General features: G+C 33.6%; 1 protein-coding gene across 5 annotated transcripts; it reads right to left on the minus strand.

Moving 5' to 3' along the window:
• Nucleotides 1-1,867: 1,867 nt before the first annotated feature.
• LOC143237750 (sarcosine dehydrogenase, mitochondrial-like) lies at nucleotides 1,868-22,606 on the minus strand. 5 transcript variants are annotated; one of them, XM_076477310.1, is made up of 4 exons: nucleotides 22,114-22,286; nucleotides 9,887-10,081; nucleotides 9,158-9,256; nucleotides 1,868-4,497 (listed from the first exon to the last, which is right to left on the minus strand). In XM_076477310.1, the coding sequence occupies exons 1-3, from the start codon at nucleotides 22,140-22,142 to the stop codon at nucleotides 9,184-9,186; spliced, it is 297 nt and encodes a 98-aa protein (XP_076333425.1). In that variant the 5' UTR covers nucleotides 22,143-22,286; the 3' UTR covers nucleotides 1,868-4,497; nucleotides 9,158-9,183. The 5 variants fall into 5 exon arrangements, 2 of the variants coding, with proteins under 2 accessions (XP_076333425.1, XP_076333426.1); XR_013020233.1 differs by lacking the exon at nucleotides 22,114-22,286 and adding an exon at nucleotides 11,910-12,152 and having other exon boundaries at nucleotides 1,869-4,497; XR_013020232.1 differs by lacking the exon at nucleotides 22,114-22,286 and adding an exon at nucleotides 22,299-22,606 and having other exon boundaries at nucleotides 1,872-4,497; nucleotides 9,963-10,081.
• Between the last annotated feature and the right edge of the window lie 22 nt (nucleotides 22,607-22,628).

Here is a 22,628-nt window from a genome sequence, read left to right on the forward strand (position 1 = left end):
ATGTTCCATCCATCTCCGGTTACAACATTAACTCCTAAATCTATCGTAAGACAGATAGTGCTAGATTATTCGACTTATTTTAACGTCCGTTGTAAACGTACTCGCCTTTTCAAAAACAGTGACTCAACAGTAGGTCTCTCTCGAATAATAACTCTAAGTTATCGTGATGGACACAACACAGATATCCCATTGTGAAGCTTTATGGTTAACCAGCAACCAACAAATAACTACAATATGCTAAAATCAAAAAGTTTACTCATACCATTTCGTTTCGAAAATTAGTTTTTTTTATAATAATAATAAAACCGGTAGATATAGAATTACGCGCAAATGAACGGGAAATGCAACTGTTATCGCAACGAACACGAAATGTTCAGGAATGTGAACCCAGATGTGGTTACACTTGATGCGAACTTACTTGCACTTCGCACTTTTACTTCAAAAACTGAAGCTAGCGAATAACGCCTAACTTTGATTATAATGAATGACTTCAGTAATAACTCTCGATCATTTAAAATAGTTTATAAAGTTGTTTAAGTTTCTTTAATTTCGGCTGCTAATAACAATGCTTGCATGTACGAGTTGAAATCCTGTTTTTTCGGTTAATCCTGTCCGTAATAGTCGCCCCCCTACAGTAAAACAGCGGTATATCTGTGGACTTACATTGCTAGAAACCGGACTTCGATACCAGTGGTGGGCAGAACACAGACAGTCCCTTGTGTAGCTTTGTGTTTAAGTTTAACCAAACAAACAAAAGTTCATTTAACGTAACTTCCTTCGTAAATTTTTGAGGTATTGGACTTGAATCTGTTGCTATCGTTAATCGCTGTCCAAAATTAAAATGCGGTTTTAGCACTGTTGTAAGATTCTACTTTCGGTAGTGGCTTCTTTAATTTATCTGATTTTGTTGTTTCTTTTGAATTTCGCACACAGCTACTCGAGGGCTATCTGCGCTAGCCGTCCCTAATTTAGCAGTGTAAGACTAGAGGGAAGGCAGCTAGTCACCACCACCCACCGCCAACTCTTGGGTTACTCTTTTACCAACGAATAGTGGGATTGACCGTCACATTATAACGCCCCCACGGTTGAAAGGACGAGGATGTTTGGTGTGACGGGGATTCGAACCCGCGACCCTCAGATTACGAGTCGAGTGTCTTAACCACTTGGCCACGCGGGGCCAACATACATAAAAAATACAATTTTCTAAGCCCATCTTGACGCTATCGTTTACGACCCACGGCTCTCTGAAACTAATAAACAAATGATCAAAAATGATATAACATTAAAATTACAGCTGAAAACAATACTCTCACAAGAACTCACTGTATGTTGGGGAAAGATATATTTCTATTTCTAATGTTTTAATTCAGAATTTAGCTAGAATGCGTAAGTGGTTGACGTAGAAATGTCTATAAAAGTTGTGCTCCAAAATAAGCTTAGAATGTACATCAAACTAGACGGCGACACTTACGACTTCTCCCCTTCCTCCTTCTATTGCCTTCTCACATCTTCACCGACTCTTATCACAACCTCCAGGGTAGCAAATAGTATACACCCCTATTTCATATCCTCCCATTTCTGGCTGAATCTCCCTTACCAAGTAATAATACCAATTCGGGACAGCTAGCGCAGATAGCCCTAGTGTAGCAAATGTTCTGTTAATTTTCACTTCAGCTGTAGCTAAAAAAAAACCCGATAAACTACAATTTGTGCAGACTAAAATTTAACTTGTGGATTGGAACATTAAAATAGTGAAATATAAATGTGATTATACAATTACATGTTTTGATTGTGGTTGATCAGACGAGTTAGCGCGACCGTTGCACTTCGAAGGTCGGAAAAAATACAATTGAACATTTTCGTTTATTTCCTTTATTGAACAAACTTCAAGCTATTAGTACTATTGAAAGGTATATTTTTAACATTTCAATTTAGGATTTATCTAAAGAACATTTGACGTTAAATTAGGCCTAGAATATCTATGGAAGTTCTAAATTTGACGTCACGTAAATCTATTCAATCCAATGATTATCTAAAGGCAAAAGTACATTATAAATACAAAAGTCAGTAATGTACTGAGTGTGTGTTTTGCTGTAAGTTTAGAGCGAATCAGCCTGCTCTTTGTTGCTGTTGGTAGAACACCAGTTTCAGTAAAGTACTTTGATCACCGTTAGCTAACACGTATGTTTTCTTATTTGATCGATCACTTTGGAAGTTGTACAAATAAGTTTATTTTTCATTAGTTATAGTACATTTAGCGTGATTTTTTATCTTACGGCCTAAATGTCATTTATAATTAGAAGACTACAACAATGTACAAACCTTTTGAAACCCTGAGTGGAAAAAAATATACTAACGTTTTGTTGTTAAGTGGACAGGATCATAAATTACTTTCACCAATTGATTTTTTAAAGAACAAGCCTAACACATGAACAGTGTTCCAACGATATTATGATTATAATAATTTTCAAATATAGTTCCTTTATATAACCATTTTTCTTCATCCGTTTTAATACACCTTGTAAATCCGAGATTGATATTGTATTTCATTATGAATCAAGAGTAAATAAGTGATTTACTTGGAGTTAAAACTTATATAAAAACAATTTACCCTAGCTTAGCTTTGTCGCTTAAATTTCGACAAATAAGATACCAGTGTAAAGAAAACTATGAAACTTCCTTCAATACACTATTGAAATACATTCACAAGACAATTTTAATTTTCAGATTTTTTTCGAAGCATGTTAGGGAACATGTAAAGGTTAAATGATCAACATGGGATACATATGGAGTTGGATCAATACAAAGTTAATGCTAATTCACTCTTTCTACTTGCAAAATGATTTCAACTAACACTTTATCACAAACGAGGTTCATAAATTCTTCACAAATATTTGCAGAAAGATGTGAGGACTTTCCCTTACCAGCATTCCCACGTTTTTCAATGAGCTCTTTGAAAAGTGAATCATACTTGATCAGCAACCCTAATGCTCCCAAATAATTGCCATTATACTGTGAACCTACAATTTTATTACTTCCATTGGTGACAAATCTCTTGTTGCAAAGAATTTCACAAGAGCAACAACTCTTTTTAGAACATTTTGCCAATAAAGTTGCTTTTCGTTGAACCAGTTTATTAATGCCAAGTCCATTTGACCAATTCTTGTTTTGACAACTGTAGTAAAAGAGCATACAGTTTTAATGTTTGAAACCAATTTCATGTTCAAAAATTTGACTGCCTGCATGCATCCAGTTTTGAAAACTTGTTGCAGAAAAAGTTGACTTTGTATCAGAAAATAACCCCCACACACAAAGCAGTAGATTAAAACAAATAATGGTGAGTATAATAACCATTCACGATGAACATATTCATCACTATGCAATTCAATTTTAAAAGCAGAATCTAAAAAATACCTTTTCTGCACTTTATATGTGCATTTAAAATTCTTGAAATCACAGTAATGGCTCTTACAGAATGGAGGATCATTAATAACCTGAAAAGAATGTAGCTCCTTACTAATAGGATGCCACAATGCACAATAAGTTGTTGGATTTCTTTCAGTATAAACTGTTGTTGCAGTTGTCCAGTGAGGTGCCTCTAGTATTATGTTGTGTTCATAATGATCTGCAGCATCAGTTGATGATAAAGCAGTGACATTCTCACCATTATCTTTTTCACTGGAGATAAAACTTATAAATCTCACAGATGCAAATGTTGATGTCAGAACTAATTGTACAGCACTTTTTACATGAAGAAAATAAATTTTTGTAATTTAGTTATTTCTTCTTTTTCTTTCAATCCTATTTTCAGAATTGAGGAAAACCAAGACAACTACACCTGATGATGCCTTTACTTGTGAAAGCATGAATGTAATAAATGATGTATTTGTGAAACATGTATATAATGTCTATGAAATATTTGTTTATCTGATGAGTTTAAATCATACATAACAGAAATTAATTGTTTAATGGATATTAAAAAGATTGAACCTCATGAATAAAAATACATATATAAATGCAAATTTTAAATTCATATTCAAATCACATATGCCTTGTATTATTTTAAAAAGTACATAAATAACCAAAGTTTTGTGTATTTTATATATAAATATAAATATTAAATAACTTTTCTGAAGTTACCCAAAACCAGCAGCCATCCAGAAGTAGGGTAATCCATGGTAAGGACCAATAAGAGGCAGTAGCTCTGGAGCATATGTTGTTGGTCCTACAACTGTAGTCTCGATATTAGCAGTACGTAATAAAGGAATAAAGTCCTTTGCGATGTTGCTCATAAAATACAATTCTGTAACTATTAATCACACTAAAGCTAATACTACAAACAATGTAGAAATGCACACATTGTGTAAGATTACCAAACAAAACAGACCTTTAGTTCCTTTACTTCAGGTATAGTTGATGTCATTAAATACTGATGATGAATTGGAACAAGCAGAAATTCTACACCAACCATTCTTCCTATCTCATGAGCCCAAAAATCTAGATAAAAGATCAATGACAATTACATTATACCATAATGGTATAGAATCTTTTTTCTTTATTTTTGGTGGGAGGAAAGACTTATAACAAATGTGTATTTTTGAATTATATTATTATCATCAAATATTATTTAATTACACATTGATTGATTGATTTAAATTAAGCACAATGCTGAACAATGGGCTATCTGTGCTCTGTTTACCTAGGGTATCAAAACCTTGTTTCTAGTGGTGTGGGTCCACAGAGATACCACTGTGCCACTAGGGGGCTTAATTACACATTAAGGGTATTGTTACTGAGTAACTATTAACCCTTATCAATATTCACATTTTATTGCAAATTTTGATGACATATTAAATTAAAATTCTTTTTGTTTTGGTCCTAATAACAATTCCTCTATTAAAAAGTGACTACTGCCACTCTAATTTCTTCCTCTACACAAATCTATTGAGGTGGTGAGGAGAACTGCTCTTCTGGTTCCTGGACCATAGCTATAGCATGCTCTACATAAAGCTTATGTAACACATCAAAGAATAAATATTACATTGAATTACTTCTGTTGTAAGCAGTTTCCAATACATTTTGAAAAAAATATTTTGTAACTAGGTATGTGTTAATTATAAATGTGATGAATAAACTTGTCATGTTATGTGTTCATGTTGATATGGTCGTATATACTCTTTAATGCACAAAAACCTCAGAAATTTATCTTCGATAAAGTATAATTTTGGAAATTTGAAGTTCAAAATGAGAAATTTTCTCTAACATTTAAAAATAACATAATATTTAAGGACAGCAAGTGATCTAGTAGACTATCTTGGTTGTCCGAATCTGTGAACTGAACTAAACCTATTAATAAATAAATTTTTCAAAAATATTAAAGTCAGCCCCTATCACTCATATACTTATCAAGCGGTTTCTTAAACTCATTTAAATTTAAATTCCACAGCATCCTTGGGCAAACCATTCCTAAAGCCAACCATCCTGTTAGAAAAATGCAACTGTCTTAGCTGAAGATGACTCCTATTTTGCCAAAATTTATATTTGTGTCCCCTAGTCCTCCTATTTTTGCCATTAAATATGAAAAAAAAAATTGTGTATCAACACTATCAATTCCCTTTAGAACCTTAAACACCTTAATTGCATCTCTTCTACCTCTTCTTTTTTTCAAAATAAAACAATTTCACAAGTTTTAACCATTCCTCATATAACAACCCCTCAATCTCTGGTACCATTCTGGTAACCCTTCTCTGCACCCTTTCCAAGAATTCAATGTCCTTCCTAAGATAAGGAGCTCAAGACTGAACATAATACACAAATACGACATAACCAGTGAAGACAACAATGAAACTATTCCTTTTACATATTTTTATTGGTATTCATTATTTCTTTTGGTAAAATTCTATTTACCCGATCACTCACAAAGACACACTTGGATGGTTTTAGAGACTGATTAACTTTTACAGCAATAATCCTTTCTTTCACAATACTCTTAAAGATGTTCCTATCCATTTATATACTTATTGTATTTATACTTATTATACTTGTACTTCTAATTATAAAAACCCACATGCATGATCTTAAATTTATTATAATTAAAACCAATCTGCTTTTTATGTGCCCACATCAATAAATGATCCAAATTCTTTTGTAAAACAGAAGCATTTTCTTCATAACTAGCACCACTCAAAAGCTTAATACTGTCAACAGATTTAAATAAGTTATTGGACATTTCTTCATCTACATTGTCTCTGGATGTTATAATTTTCTTACATTGAAAATGTTTTTCTGAAAGGTACTTATCTCCTCTCACAAGATTAGCTCTTCTTTTATAATGCTGCCCTCTAACTGTGAACGTTTTTACTAATGCATGCCATACACCTTACACTCTCCCCTTGTTGAAGATCCCAACAAGTCTCTTGTGCAAATTGTCCTGTGTCACTTGTTAACCAATAGGAACATGACCATTCATTTGGCCCCTACCCTCACTTCTAAGTTTAGCAGAACCAGGAAGGATGGGAGGTGGGAGAAGAGGTAAGTACTTATCGGAAATACATTTTCAATGTGGAAAAGGAATAGCTTCCATTACGGTACTTGAATACCTTCAGAAGATCAGCTAGAATCCCATATTGAAATGAAAGAGGGACCAGTGAAAAAGAAAAATAGAAAAATCCCCAAATTCATCTGTACAATACCTCTGGTCATGAGAAAAAATGGAGAGCACCACACCACTTCTGAACCAGGAAAACTCTTTGCTTTTATATATATAATTCAGGAAACACAAGGGCAAAAAATACAGAGTGTAATGTAGCAAGGACATACATGCATGGCAAATACCCAGCATCCCATACCTTCTCTATGTGGAACCAACTTCATGCAAGGAAAGGATGAGGACCATGGTTATTTCACCTCTAACACAGGGATTAGGATTACAATCTGCACAAATACCAGGATATTTCTACTCACTTGCAGAAAATGACATCCAACAAGGACAGAACGAGTACATCCAATCAAAGGGGTGAACTGCGTATGTGGTGTATTGGTTCACTCAAATTTAAAATCTCCTTTGCAGGAAACCAACATCCTGTAATGGTAGGATAAGGGCCTACTCTATATGTGCAAATGAAATATGGAAGCAACTAATGTAAAGAAGTTTGAGGATTGGTTCACTCAATTATGTTTTACTTTTCCCAATAAAAATGAAATAGCACACTACATTTTATAATAGACAGATAAAAAGGAAAAATATTATTACAAAACTGCATCTAAAGATCAGCTAATCTTCCTTGATGTCTAGAAAAAGGGCTGCAAAACTATCAATTTTTGTTATTTTCTTTCAGTCTATCCATTGGCTGTAACTCGTAAATTACAGGGTGCATATTTCCAGCCTGCACACACTTCATTCTTCTATAAGATGTGCCTTTCATACCTAGAGCCCAACAGATTACTTACAGCCCAAAATATAGGCAATGATAAAAATTGTTTAATACTGCCCAATATGAGAGTCAGTCAACAGATGGTGCAACCTGTAAAGCTAATACTATCAGTTTTGACATATTTTGAAATGTGCAAGTTTTATGTTTATATTAAGCATTTACTATTAAGAACTTTCTGCAGGTTCAGAAAGTTTTATTTCATTGACTTCTTGAAAAGTGCAACTTGAGAAAAATATGAATAGCAAGCATGAGAAGGTCATTTTGTTGAATCTGTTACCATACATTTTTGTTTGAGTCTGAATAAAAATTACATGATAGATTTCACTCTGTTATCCATGTTTTTACAAACATCCATCTGTTAAGACAAAATGTTTACCATCACTTATCAGAAGAACAAAATACAGTTACTTGAAATGTTATTTTGACCATGTGTTAAAAGAACAAATATGAAACACCTGAGATCTTACACTGATCCACATCTGTAAAAATATGTTGCTTGTTTAACAAGACTGTCAATCATTATTGTGCCACATTGTTTTGGGTCTACTAAAATCTTTGTTTTGAAGTATATTGCCCTTGCTCATAACTCAAATGTAAAAAGAAATGAAACATCTTTTTCTGATCAGTAGACATATTATAGTTAAACGAAAAATAAACAGTAAAAAAGAACTCCATAGAAAAGATCAAATACTGTATCATAACCATAAAAACTGTGAAGTAAAAACTAACTGTGATACAAAACCAGAAATCTAACTTGGAATGACTTTAAAACAAAATTCATTTGAGAAAAACACTCTTATACTCTCATAATATTACATTCCAGTTTTGTTGCTAAAGAGACTGTAATTAATGTTTATTTAAATTAATTAAACAATAATCAGGAAACATGGTAGCAATCCCTATGTCGAGGTAGTTTAATTACAGCCCAAAACATAAACAACCACAATATCGGATCTGTAAGTCATTATGTGCATTATATGAAAATATATATTTAATGTATGTTCTTTACTTTGCTATGCAGTATCCTGGTCATGATTTATTTTGCTTCCTAGAAGCAATATCTATGATTTATATACTGTCTCCCTACAGATCAGTACAGAATAAGATGGTGAAATATTATCTAATATCTGGGTAAATCTATATTCATTTTTCAAGTAAGGAAAGAATCATAGCCTGAGGGTTGTTTGAAAAAAAAAATCAAACTTAAAATTCAACTGAGAGTCATTCTGTTGAGCAATCCAGACATAAATAAAAATCTAAAGCAAAGTACATGTTTACTAAATATTATGATTAAAGAAAGTGGTAATAATTCAGTTCAGCAGCTATTTAGTTGCACATACTAATATTTGAGATAATAAAAAACACTACTAACATCAGTATAAGAAACTAAAGCAAAACAAAGTTTAGTGTTGCCTTGATAAGTAAATTTAATAGGTCATGTGTATTGCATGTTTACAATGCTCAACTTTAATGTCACATATTTAACATATATTGTCTCCATATATGACAAAAAAAACAAACCAATATAACCATACCTGTTAACCAATTATGGAAAACATCTGAGTTTTATACAGAATATTTAGAAGATTTAGAAAAAGTTTATTTTCATAAAAAAACAGCTTGATATTTGTTTTTAATTTAACGCCTGAGAGAAACTGGCTTGATGCCAAGAGAAAAAAAAGTTTGTTATCAAGTATCTCATCATTAAAATATTATCAACAAACCTTCTTAGTTTCTTGTTCAAGCTGTGCTAAAAATCCAATACTGTAGTAGTGTATCTTTTCCATATTAATTCCTCCATGATAGAGAGTTGTAAGTCCTGCCTTTAAGAAATAAAGTGAAACAAACAATTCTTAAAAAAACCTAACAATAAACCACAAGTTGCACAACCTCTCTTACTTTATAAATCAATGTCAATCATTTGAGAACCTCAATTATAGTAGACTGTAAATTCTGTTGTTTTTTTATATTTTATATATTATGAAAATATCCTATGATGTAAAGATTTACAAGTTCACAAGATCAAAACAGTTGTGAGTGACATTCCAATAATTAATAACTATTACATTATGTCATTGTAAAATATAGAATAATAGGTGAAAACCTTGTTTCAGGTTTGAAAACTATTAGTGGTTTGAAAGATCATTCTTTCTGTCAATAATTTCAATCATAGAGTAAAAGGGCTTCTATTTTTCATTTACAGTCTTAAACTTATGTAAAAGTTTAACATATTATGTGAAATGCACAATTAGTTTAAATTATTTTACACTTTCATTATATAGGAATATGGATGTGAAGGGTGATACTTAATTTAAATGATGTATTTGTTTAGATTTGTGAGTGAGGGAAGATCTAAATTGGTAAAATAGTTTTGTTTATCTTTTTATTTCTTAAAGCGCTCAACTACAGTTATCAGATAAAAGTGTTACTGTTACAAACTTAAATTTACAAACCATTTTCTACTTATAGCATGCCATGTAGAACCAGCTGTTAAATCTGATTTCTCCAGTAGAACAACATCTTTCATACCTAGTCTGGCTAAGTGATATGCTATGCTCACTCCTACTCCTGCACCAATTACTACAGTTTCTGCTCTGTCCTTCCATGATTTGGTCAAAGTAGTCTGATTTCTATTAGCTTTACTGGGTCTAAAAAGATTAGCAAAGATTCAATCCTTAATTTTAGGGAAGGTAGTAAATAAACTTTCATACATATAACAAATAAATTAGCAAAAGAAGGAATACAAGAAGAGTGGTATTTTTATTTTTTCACAATATATGTTTCCCTCACCTCAGATTTAAACCTGAGAACTGCTTGTTACAACAGTGCTCTGCAAATGAAGTAAAGGATTAGTCTCCTACAACTTGCTAGTAAGACATTTTTAATAATTCAAACTACTACAGAATCATTCATAAAATTTTCTTGTTACTGTGTAAAAAGTTAATGGATTGAACATATAACAATGGAATAAAACATTGCCTTACTATAACAACGTAACCTAAATAAAAATTCTATTAAACACTAATACATAACGCTTTTTGTATAGGTTTAACTCACTTTGGAATTGTTGTTTCCTCTTGAAAAGGCTTCAAAGTAATGTATATTCCTGTATTTTTTTATCAGCATTTATTATTTTAATTATTTAATTTTTACAAACTATAGTGAATTGTAAGATGATAAAATTTTTCCAACCACAAAAAAGACCTAAAGAGGAACAATCAAAGCAATCTAATATGAATGTACTACATATCTTTTATTTTATGTATTCTTCAATGAAAAAGTTACATTTGACTGTGTTGCTCTATAAGATTGTCAAGTTGTGAAATATAAAAATATATCCAATGAATAACATATCAAAAGCATAACTGACAACAATAAAGAATTTTGGGAGTTCAATTATCATTGCTTTTAGAATAGAAAGACATATTACATGTCTAAGAAAAATTGTCATTATTCTATGTTGTGTCTAAAAAATTCCTTAATCCGTTTAGATAATTCTATTAATATTAACCATTAAAATAATAATTCTGCTGGGAGGTTAGTTTACTAATTTTTATCATTAATTTTTTTTGTGAAAAAAGGAATTGAGGTCATGGTGTAATTTTTGTTATTACAAATACCTTGAGTAGATGTTGCAAGTTTGTAAATGTGTATTAATTCTTTTACACAGTAAAGGATACAACTTTTAGAAAAGCAGCCTGTTGAAAAAGATAATACATAAATACGTAAAAACTGACTTCACACATCTGTAAAGAAAAGTGGTTAAAGTACATTACTTAATAATTGTAGGATACTGTGCTTTGCAAACTTAGTCTCAATATAGAAAATGGGCTACTTCCCGATTTGATTGGCTATCTCTGATAAGATACCTCTTAAATATTTGAGTAAATTTGTTAAAATTTTCATTTATGAAAATTAAAGAAGAAACAATTATAGTATCCATTGAGTTTCATTTAGTGATGAAGGAACAATAATAATAAATTAAATTTTATTCATTCCATTCAAACATATTTATGGATAAAGAAACAATAGTATTAATATTAATAATTAACATGTATTTTTCTTCACAACTCCTTAATATTGTTATGTTTATTTGTTTCTTGAATTTCGCATAAAGCTACATTAGGGTTATCTGCGCAAGCTTCCTTTAATTTAACAGTGTAAGACCAGAGGGAAGGCAGCTGGTCATCAACACCCACCGCCAACTCTGGGGCTACTCTTTTACCAACAACTGGTTGGTTAATTTGGCGTCTTATGGCACAAAGCAGCTCGGCTATCTGAGCCAAGCATCCAACAAAGAGTTAAACGTAAATTTAGTAAAATTTATAGAAGGAAATTAAGGTAAAACAAAAAAACACAATCATAAATAGCATAAAACCAATGTTTACATCTAGTCTACAACGTTAAGAGAAAAAACTACAGTTACTCAAGTTGTAAAGGGTTTTCTATAGCGTAACTGTAATAATCATAACTCACCCGGAAGACTAACAGCTAAGTACAAAAAACAACGTCAGCCACCTGAAGTTAGCCTTTCCAGTCCTAGTTTCAAGGTATTTAATGTCACGACCAGTTTATAATTTTATATCGAGCTAGAAGAACTATGATTTTTATAAGGGAGCCACATTAGAAAGGTGTAGTGTATAAATTAAAAAAGTTATATGGCATTAAAAAGATTAATTGCCTTTAAAAAACTAAAAGCATTACCAAAGTAGACAGTGTCACCATCACCAATAACACTATTTAACGTTATGGACAAACCTTGGGACAGAAAATGTTTAAAACGGTGTAGTCGTTTTGAGAGTCGTAACGACGAAAAGAAGAAAAAATGTAGCTCATAGTGATCTGAGTGCTACACAAACTACACACTAGTGCATCAGTTCCAGATAAAAGAAAACGACGAGTTAAAAAAATTGTGACAAAATGCGTAGCTAGCTAGAACAACTTCCTCTTTCCGATCCTTACGGAAGCAAGATGGTCAAAGTCCAATATAGGGTTTTATTTGGAAAAGCTCGTTTTTGCGTTGCTCACTCCAAGTCGACTGCCACTTGGCATGTAGCAGAGCCATAAATACAGGACCATAGTCCATGTATGGAACAGGCACAGTGGTGACAGTACCAGAGCAGATAGACTTAGCTGTCGTGTCTGCAAGCTCGTTCCCGCGAATACAAACGTGGCCCGACATTCAGAAAAACTGAATAGAATTAGATGCTAAAGAGAAATGGGCCAGTCGGTATTGAATATCGGCGAGAACAGGGTGTGAACCAACGTGAAGCGATTCCAGATCCAGTAGAGAACTAAGCGAATCAGTTTAAATAGTGCAGTTTGAGTACTACTTAACTTCTCTGTGATACAGAACAAGAGAAATGGCAGACAGTTCAGTAGTGAATATTCAGTAGAAGCTATAGAGGGGATTCTACATGCAACAATTGAACCATAACAAAACGTGGCAAAGCCCACACAGTAACCTGATTTGAACCATCTGTATAAATAGGAATAGAAGGATGGTTTGAAAGGTGTTCAGCAAATACCAGACAGAATTTCTAATCAGGAGTGTCTACTTTTCTCAGATGACTTAAAGACAGGTCACAATTGGGGACTGTAAGAGCCATGTAGAGATGGGGTGACCAGTGGATACAGCAGTATTATCCAAGAACAAACCCAATTCATCTAACTGCGCCAGGATATGAAGGCCAAAAGGATCATTGGCAGACCATCTAGTCTGAAAAAGCATGGCCCACTGAGGAAGGAAAACACAACCCCAGTGAGTTGCTTTGGTAAAGAACAAAGTTTTGAAGCATATAGTAAAGACAATTGGAAATGGCGGAGGTGCAAAGAAGGTTCACGAGACTCTAGGTATAAGCTCTGAACTAAGGAAGTGTGGAAAGCCCCAGTGAAGAGCTGAAGTCCTTGATGATGAATAGGGTCTAGCATCTTTAAGGCCGACGATCCGGTAGAGCCATAGACCAGTGATCCATACTCTAGTTTCATGATATATCTTTAGCATAGAACGTCGATACGCTTCCCAATTGGTGGAAGAGAGGACATGGAGGATGTTCAATGTTCTTGTATATTTGACCAGTAGCTGCTTGATGGTGGTATAAAGGTCAGCTTACGGTCAAAGATAAGTCCCATGAACTTTGTCTCAGGGACCACAGGCAGTACAACTTCATCAATACAAAGTTCAGAATTGGGATGAATACCCTATTGGCGGCAAAAGTGCATGTGAACGGTTTTAGAGAGAGAGAAAAAAGTTGTTCAGAGATGGCATTAATTTTTATACTGAAAAGTGTGACACTCAGAACAAAGCCTTGAGGGACTCCAAGTTTCTATAGAAAAGAAAGGGAAAGTGTCGAACCAACACAGGCTTGGAATCTCCTGTCCATTAAAATGTTTTAATAAAAATGGGGATGTGGTTACGTAACCCATATATATGGAGGACTTACAAAATGTCATACCTCCAATGTTGTATCATAAGCCTTCCTGATGTCAAAGAATATTGATACAAGATGTCATTTGATAAAGGTTTCTCTGGTTGACGTATCAAGTCGAATCAGGTGGTCCATAGTGGAGTGCTGTCATCAGAACCCACATTGGGTGGGCAAGAGAAGGTTGTTTAATTCGACGAGCCAAACAGACGAATATCAATCATCTTCTCAAGGGCCTTACAGAAACAGGTCGTCAAAGCAACGGGACGGTATTTCGAAAGAATGTTGAGATCTTTCCCAGGCTTAGAGAAAGGTGGGACAATAGTCTGGCGCCAGACATCAGGAAAAACATTCTTCTGCCAGATTCGGTTAAAAACAATCAGAAGAATAGCAAGAGAAGCAGGAAATAGATGGCGCAGCTTGTCATAGTGTATATCATCAGGTCCAATTGATGTACTGCCAGACTGATGAAGGGCCAATTTGTGTTCCGCTAGTGTAAAGGGATGATTATAGTCATAGGCACAATTAGTTCGAAAGGAAAGAGGTAAATACTCTGCTCGAGTCTTGATGGCTGAGAAGATGGAAAAAGAGGCAGAAGTGCTCCATACCTGGCAAAATCCTTCACCTACAGTACTGATGATGCTCCGGGTATCAGCTTCTTCATGGTTATCAGAAAGCAAGATCGAGAGAGGAACAGATTTATTCTGCCCACTGACCTTTTCAATCTTGCCCGTATGACTTTATAACTGGTGGTAGAATATATGCTGGTTGTCAACATAATCCAAGATTGGTTCTGGCTTTGACATCTTACCCACAGAGCATGTGCACGTGCCTGCTGGAAATTGATGCGGTTCGAGAGTGTGAGATATCTACAGAAAGTATCTCAGGCCCGTTTTTGAGCCTTCCTTGCCATGTGACACACAGGATTTCACCATAAAAGAAGATATAGTAAAAAACGTGTCGAGGTTTTAGGAATACATTGAGCAGCTGCTTGTATAATACAGTCAGATACTGATACCACATACGGTCGTTCCTTGATGGCTTAAAGGCGATGGCAGAATTAAGTTTTGCTAGAGCAGTGAGAGAGGTCCAGTTTGCCTGATCCAGCTTCCACCGGGGCACACGGGTCGGGTGGCATCGACCACGGCCAGTCTCTCTCAAGATTATAGAAAACGAATACTGACTCATGGATTAATGTCAACCCTCCATGTAAAATGGGAGAATAATGAAGGGGAGAAAATCGAGAGATCAATAGCAGTAAAGTACATGGAAATAATAAGAAGAACCAGCACTTAAAAGAGAAAGGTTGTGATCTGAGAGCATACGCTCTACAGAGCGATCCCTCCTATAAATATCAGCACTTCCCCAGAGGGGATGATGTCCATTAAAGTCACCCAGGATGAAAGAAAAGGAGACAGCAACTCTTAAGGACGGGCCTGTTATTACTTTGTTCTGTGAACACCAAAAGAGATAAATATTCAGAGAATAATAATAAAGATAGTACTTTCAAATCAAAAATGTTTCTCAGGTAGTGTAGTTTTTTGTGTATTTTGGTACTAGAGACTGCTATTCTCAAAATGGTAAAAATAAACAAAAACACGACAATTTAGGAGTTAAGCACATTACCATTGTTCCGGAAAAAACGGAAAGAGCCTAAACATTACGATATAATAAGAAACGAAATTTTCATAAGATGAAAATAAGTGGTTTGTTTTATTTACCATTTGTACAACTTAAACGTAAAATATCTAACACTAATCTTTAGAGTAAATAATAGAATTTCATTTATGTGATAAATAAAGTATATAGATGTAAAAGCACGTAGTGTTTACGTAAAATATATTTAGTTTGAAGCTATATAACGAATTTACAGAGATACGTTCACAGAATAGCGCGTTGATAGAATACAAATGGAATAAAAATTAAAGATTTGAACAAGTATTCAAATATATTTACAAACAGCTGGTATGGGTAGAGAAAGCATTGATACCAGCCGTTTCTAGATATATATTTTTCTCTACAAGTGTGTTTTCTCGTCATCACGGAGTATTCAAATAATTCCAACAATCAAATAAGCATTCAAAAACAAACTTATGAAAAAAAATTCGAGTTCGACGAAGCAAAACATCGACGTATCTGAAGATCGCTTTCTGGCGTCATATTCCTAGAACTTAGAACTTCTTTTATAAAACGTGTATACATTTATTATAAATTATTTTCCGTGCCATTTTGTGCCAGCTTATTGTCACTTGCACATTCTTTACTCATACTATCAAGATACACTTATGTGATGTTTTTAACCACAAGTCATTTTGTACAAGATGAAATACATTTTTATATTTATACTTGCCATAAATTTAGTTTTCAAATGATATACAAGATCAAAGAATGCAATTAGAGGTCTAATGTTAGAAAATTGAATATATGTGGTTCTCGGATCCTGATAATAAAAACTATCAAATATTATATCGTATAATATCTAAACATACCATGTTATAAGATACTCCCTAAAATAGTTACTTTTATTTTCAGGCACTAATGGTAGAAACAATAGATCCAAGAATATCCAGAAACATGGTTTTACAAAAACTAAACTTTTGTTTTTGAGCGTAAATGAAAGTCAGATAAAAGAAAATTAATGGAATTAAAATGAACTGTTTCAAGTATTATGACAAATATAAATATGGTATATACATTGGCTGGGGTTATGTACGTTTTACAACTTCGAGCGAGTTTTAATATATGGTAAAATTGGTTTATACTGAATAGTCTCCTGGAAGATCTCTTTGAGTCTAGTTTGCGGGAAATTTATGTGGATCTCTGATATTTTGAAATGAATGTAGTCCATAACCAGTGATGGATTTAAAATTGTGTGGGCTGAGGGATAATAACTGATGAGGGCCCTACATCCCACGTAGTTTTACAAAGAATAAATTATTGATGGGCCCTGGGGCTGAGCCCCCTCTCGCCCCTACCTAAATACGCCACTATCCAGAATGTTATCAATCGTGAAGTGTTTGTATTTTCTTATAGTAAAGCCAGATCGAGCTATCTGCTGTGTCTACCAAGATGATGCGAACCATTTATTTTATGTGTTGTAAAACCAAACCGGAACGCCACTGAGAAACGCTCTCGTAAAGAAATGACAGCCGACACATGGTCACCCTGTAACCATAAATTTCAAAGGTTTATGAACTAGATGTATGTTTTGTATTTGAGATATAAAGGTGTATTTAGTATTGCGTGTGACTTTTTTTATGCATTTATATTAAAAATAAGCCTATAAATTGTGAGTAATTACTTATTTCTCCTAACTACAAGTTTTGTTTTGTGTTGTTGTTGTTTCGAGTTAATCACAAAGCTACAGAATGGGCTATCTGTGCTCTGCCCAACACGGATATCAGAAACCGGTATCTTGCGTTATAAGTCCGCAGACATACCGCTGGGGAATTTTGTTATGTGTAAATAAAAATTTAATAAATATTTTGTTTTTCGTTCATTTGATCAAAATTAAAATTACATATTTTACTGTAATAATGTGTATATTAATTTCATTTGTGAGGTTTATTGCTTGAATTTAAGTACAATTTACAGTATTGGCTATTTGATTTCTAGCGTTGTAAATTCGCGGATATGCTGCTGTGCCGTTTGGTACATTTTTTTCTAAGGCAAACATTATAAACATGTGAAATTGCACCTTCTCCGCCTTTTACCATTGCAAATTTTGGATGTGATCATTTGTGCCATCTTATTAATCATAACTATTAAACAGTGCAGCCGTAACTTCTCCAAGGTTATTTAATAATAGGCGATTTAGAATGAGGACTCAAATGTATGTATGATAGCTTTCCAGTAATATGTTATATATAGAAAAATACACCGATATAATAAATCATGACAATTTTATCATGCAGAAGAGATCGCATTTTTACGTGCATAGTTATATACAGTATAAATACAGTGATATTTTTTTACGTAGGAGCTAATATATTTAGAGTGGTATACACGAACATCATTAATAAGGACCCGTGAACGTACGCTTTACTTACCTCATGGTAGCCATCAGTGTCGCATTTCTAGGCAATACCTTTCATTCGTACTGATTAAACATTCTGAATATATATTAGAAGTCCATCTCGAAATATTATATTCCTAACAAAATGTCTGGACAGAATTTTCTGTACTAGTAAAGTTTTATATGTTTTCACATATCGCTGAACTAAACATCAGAAAATAATTCGATTTTTTATTCTTCATTTATTTACTCTATACACGACTGAGAAATCTTGGAAAAATCATTCAGTTCGAGCACTAGAAATTTAGTTTTATTATATAATATTTAATCTTCACATCTATCATAAAGAACAAGACAAACAATAACGATAATATATAAAACAACTCAAACTTGTAAAAATTCACAGAAATGATAACTCCTATAATAGAGATCATACTGTTACTAAATAAAAAATACCAACTATTACAGAACAATTCTATACTGATTATCAATACGTTTGAGAACTGGCAATCTCTCTGTTTTTTTTTTAGCATCAATCCGTTTTTACTGTTACTAATTTTATATTTCAGTGGGTGCAATGATTAGTCTGGATCTATTTCCAAATTATTAGCTCTGCATGTGAATACTATGATTGCCTTGTATGCATTTTTAAATATTAGCTTGACCAATTGTTGAGCAAAATTCGTAAAGCATAAGAGTTCTAATTTGTTACATACATGTTACGTGAAAGATTCACCTAAACTCCGTTTTTGCACTAGATCGTTGACTAATAACAGCATAGCATATTCATACATTGATGGTCATATTGGTATGACTCAGTAACACTTAGCTTTAAAAGAAAATTTCAAGAATGTTATAATCCCTTTAGGATTTACCCAAAGCTCGCTGCTTCCTTACCCGTTTCGACACTAACCAATGTAAGGAACAGCCTGCTCTGCTTTTAGTATACATTCCATTTAGTTATCAAACTATCTTCGTAACTTTTATTCTAGTAAACATTGTAATTTTCTTTCTTATCAGTGTGTTTACGTATCTAAAATAATTTTTACATAATTTTCATTAATTTAAAATTTATTTTCCTACATGAAATGGTTTGAATCAATCACTAAACCACCATCCAAATATACAAGGCTTACCTCCGTTCGTTAATAGAATATGGATGTCAAGTCACACATAATATGTCTAACAACACACTACAGAATATCTAAATACAACAAAATAAAATATTAAGAACAGCAAACGGACTACCATCACAAACACCGCTAAATTATGTACACAAGTTCAGTAAAGTACCAACTCATAGAAATATCATACAAGTAGAACATAGAAATCAGCTAACAGCATCATTATGTAAATTAGCCAGTGCACCTACAAATTACATTTCACCCTATAACATATTTCAACAATCACAAATCACTCAACAAAATACATAATCACAGATAAGGTAAATTCATGTTAATATTTACATGTATTTCTTTTTCAGATTCGGGCACAGGAGAGGTAAAACTTTCGGCTCCTGTCCCGTAAAAGTAAAAGTGGGTTTCCTTCGGGCACTCCCGTTTACCCCTACATCTAAATCTTAGGCATTGAATCTTTAGATCCCAACCAAGGCAACATCATTGCCCAGCCCTGAATCGGGTCGGTTTACGTTGATATCTGCTTGTCGGGCTCTGGCCTGGCTCACTTCTCTGGTGCCGTCTTTGTTTTGCTCCCCCCTTCTCACCCGTTAATTTTCTAATGCCTCATCACACTTCATCACCTTAAACAAGTGAAAATCAAATCAGGCAAAATTCCAAGCACAGTTAAATAATCTTTCACGTGAGGGGACGAAGAGGAACCACAACGTTTCTGATCACCCTAGTTAGGGAGAAAAGTCTTGAGACTTCTCTCTCTGTATACACTGAAACACTGTCAAGTGCGTTTGCATTTGTGTTCACTCTTATGTACAATCTTTCTTGAAATTATATGAGTTTTCTCCAAGAAAACAAAGAAAAATATCTTCAAATGTATTTTTTTATAAAATAGATTTTGTTACCCAATGTTTTAAGATTCGTCCCATATTTAATGCACAACTGTAGAAAAAATAGAAGGATATTGTATAAAACCATGACGCAAATTGATAATATAGGAGACTCATGAAGAACGTTACGTTTGTGACGAGGAAATTAACGCATTTTGATGACGAGAGACTCACTTGAAATAAAAATGTATTTCAGAACAGCCGGTATGGGTATTAGCACTTTTACTATTAAAGCAGAGAACAATAATATTCATACTAGCCGTTCTGTGGTGCACAGATGAACGCATTATTTCAAACATTATTGTACATTAACTCAACTACTCGAGATGTTTGGTCCGATTGTTAGTATGGATAGAAGAATAAGTGTTACTGAAATTAATATGGAGATATGATTGATCATTATGACCTACTATACAAATATCTGTAAGGTATCTTCATCTATATGTACGTGAGTCGTCAACATCGAAAGGTGGATATTAAAATTAAGACCTTAATGTGTTTAGGTTTAACTAGCAACACAAGCTGTCTTCAAATATGTTCAAGATACGTCAAACGTTTCGATTCTGTTTCTTGAAACATTAACTATTTTTTACAGAATAAGTACTCATAACGAACAAAATAGAGTATAAATATTATACAAGCAGCAGAGGTTGGGCCATACACATGATATCAAAATTAAATATAGTTCTAATACAGCAATAGATATTGGAAGTTGAGGTTGAAGTATTTTGTGTATTTATTTATATTTAATCAGTGGTATTTCAATTACGTCCCGCACAAATAGCCCTCGTGTAGTTCAGCGCGAAATTGAAACGAAACCAAACCAATGACGTCCCCTGTTGACACAGCGGTAAATCTACCGATTTACAACGCTAACGTCAGGGGTTCGATTTCCTTCGATGGACTCACCAAATAGCCCGACGTCGTTTTGCCATAAGAAAACACACATTTCAGTCAATTTTACGAAGAAAGAGGTATAACTATGTCGTTAAATCTTCAAATTTAAATATACACGTGAACAACGAATTGTAAGTAGCATCTTACTTGATGGACATTTTAAGATATGTTGGAAATACATCAAAGAGAAAAGTCAAAAATTTTCATATGACTATAAATAAAGATAATTGTTGCTGTTTGTCGAATTCGCGCAAAGCTACACAAGGGCTATCTACGTTAACCATCCCTAATTTAGTATTGTAAGACGAGAGGGAAGGCAACTAGTCATCACCACCCACCGCCAGCTTTTGAGATTCGCTCTTACTAACGAATAGTGGGATTGACTGCACATTATAACGTCCTCGCGGCTGAAAGGGCGAGCATGTTTGGTGCAACGGGGCTTCGTACCCGTGATCCTCAGATTACGAGTCTAGTGCCTTAACCACCTGGCCCTACAAATTAAGACTCGCCTTATTAACATCATTAGCTGGAGAAACTTAATAAACAAATAAACAAACAAGGAAGCAAAAACAAACGTGTTTGATAACAATTGTTATAAGTTTATAGTTTTATTAACTGAAAACACAGATGCTTGTACGTGGCCTAACTTTCACAAGCTAACTTACTTTCTAAACTCTTTAATGCTAACAACGTTATTTTTTTTCAAATCTACTACAGCCTCCTTGTTATAAAATAAATTTATATTGTGGTTTTCTACTTTGTTTAATTTATTTTCTACCCAAAATTTTAAAATTTAAAATATAATTTTATTCCACTTAATATGACTTCTTTCCACGCACAAATGTAGACTATTAATATTATAAAATATTATGTTGCAATTATTTTCATATTTTATATTTACATGTGTGTTATTACTGTTTTAATACATTTCATAAACTTGAGATTAATACTCCATTTCCTTTATTCAACCAGGAAGCTTACACAAATTTATCCAGCGCTCAACTCTAACTTGCAGGAACCGGCATGGCCAGGTGGGTTAAGGTTTTCGACTCGTAATTATAGGGTCGCGGGTTCGGATCACAGTGAAACCAAACATGCTCGACCTTTCAGCCGTGGGGGCGTTATAATGTAACAGTCAATCTCACTATTCGTTGGTAAAAAAGTAGCCTAAGAATTGGCATTGAGTGGTAATGACTAGCTGCCTTCCCTCTAGTCTTACACTGCAAAATTAGGGACGGTTAGCGCAGATAGCCCTCGAGTAACGTTTCGCGAATTTAAAAAAAATAAACAAACTAACTTAGAACTAAAATAAAGAAAACATACCCAAGTTGAGCGCCTTTGCTTTCTATCATTACGTTCCGTGGAAAGAAAGTAGCTGTATCAGATACCGATTTAAAAATGAGCTGGAACAATCATTCAAAACACGACTAAAACGCAATCGTAAAATAATCTTGAATTTTTTTTATAGATTTTTCAAAATACATAAGTGAACATGATTTGCTACTCACTGTATTATGATTAACTTGAAAGTTCCCTTGACTGTGATTAGCCCCTACATTGCAAGCTCCACAGTAAACACGGTCGTGTTGCTGATGCTACGTCTTTGGTCGAGTCCATTTTGTTAAGGTAAAGAGGTATACGTAAAAATAATTCCGAAATTAGTATCTGTAATGGGAGATGATTGTACAGATAAACTGTATTTGACATCAGAAGCCTAAATAAAACGATGATGAAATTTAGGGTATCTTAACTCCTTTTACCTATTTAATAACGGTTATCTAATATTATTCCTTACTTGTTTTTGAAAATGGGAATAGTTAATCACATGACAATCACTG

Source organism: Tachypleus tridentatus, chromosome 13 (genome assembly GCF_004210375.1).
Source record: "Tachypleus tridentatus isolate NWPU-2018 chromosome 13, ASM421037v1, whole genome shotgun sequence".
NCBI lineage: Eukaryota > Metazoa > Arthropoda > Merostomata > Xiphosura > Limulidae > Tachypleus > Tachypleus tridentatus.

Coding starts and splice junctions, on each gene's coding strand:
- LOC143237750 (XM_076477310.1), bottom strand. CDS start 22,142: ATGATAGAAAGCAAAGGCGCTCAACTTGG. Junction 10,082..22,113: donor AGCAAAGGCGCTCAACTTGG/GTATGTTTTCTT, acceptor TAATCTTTTTAG/ACCCAGTAAAGCTAATAGAA. Junction 9,257..9,886: donor CATGCTATAAGTAGAAAATG/GTTTGTAAATTT, acceptor TATTTCTTAAAG/GCAGGACTTACAACTCTCTA.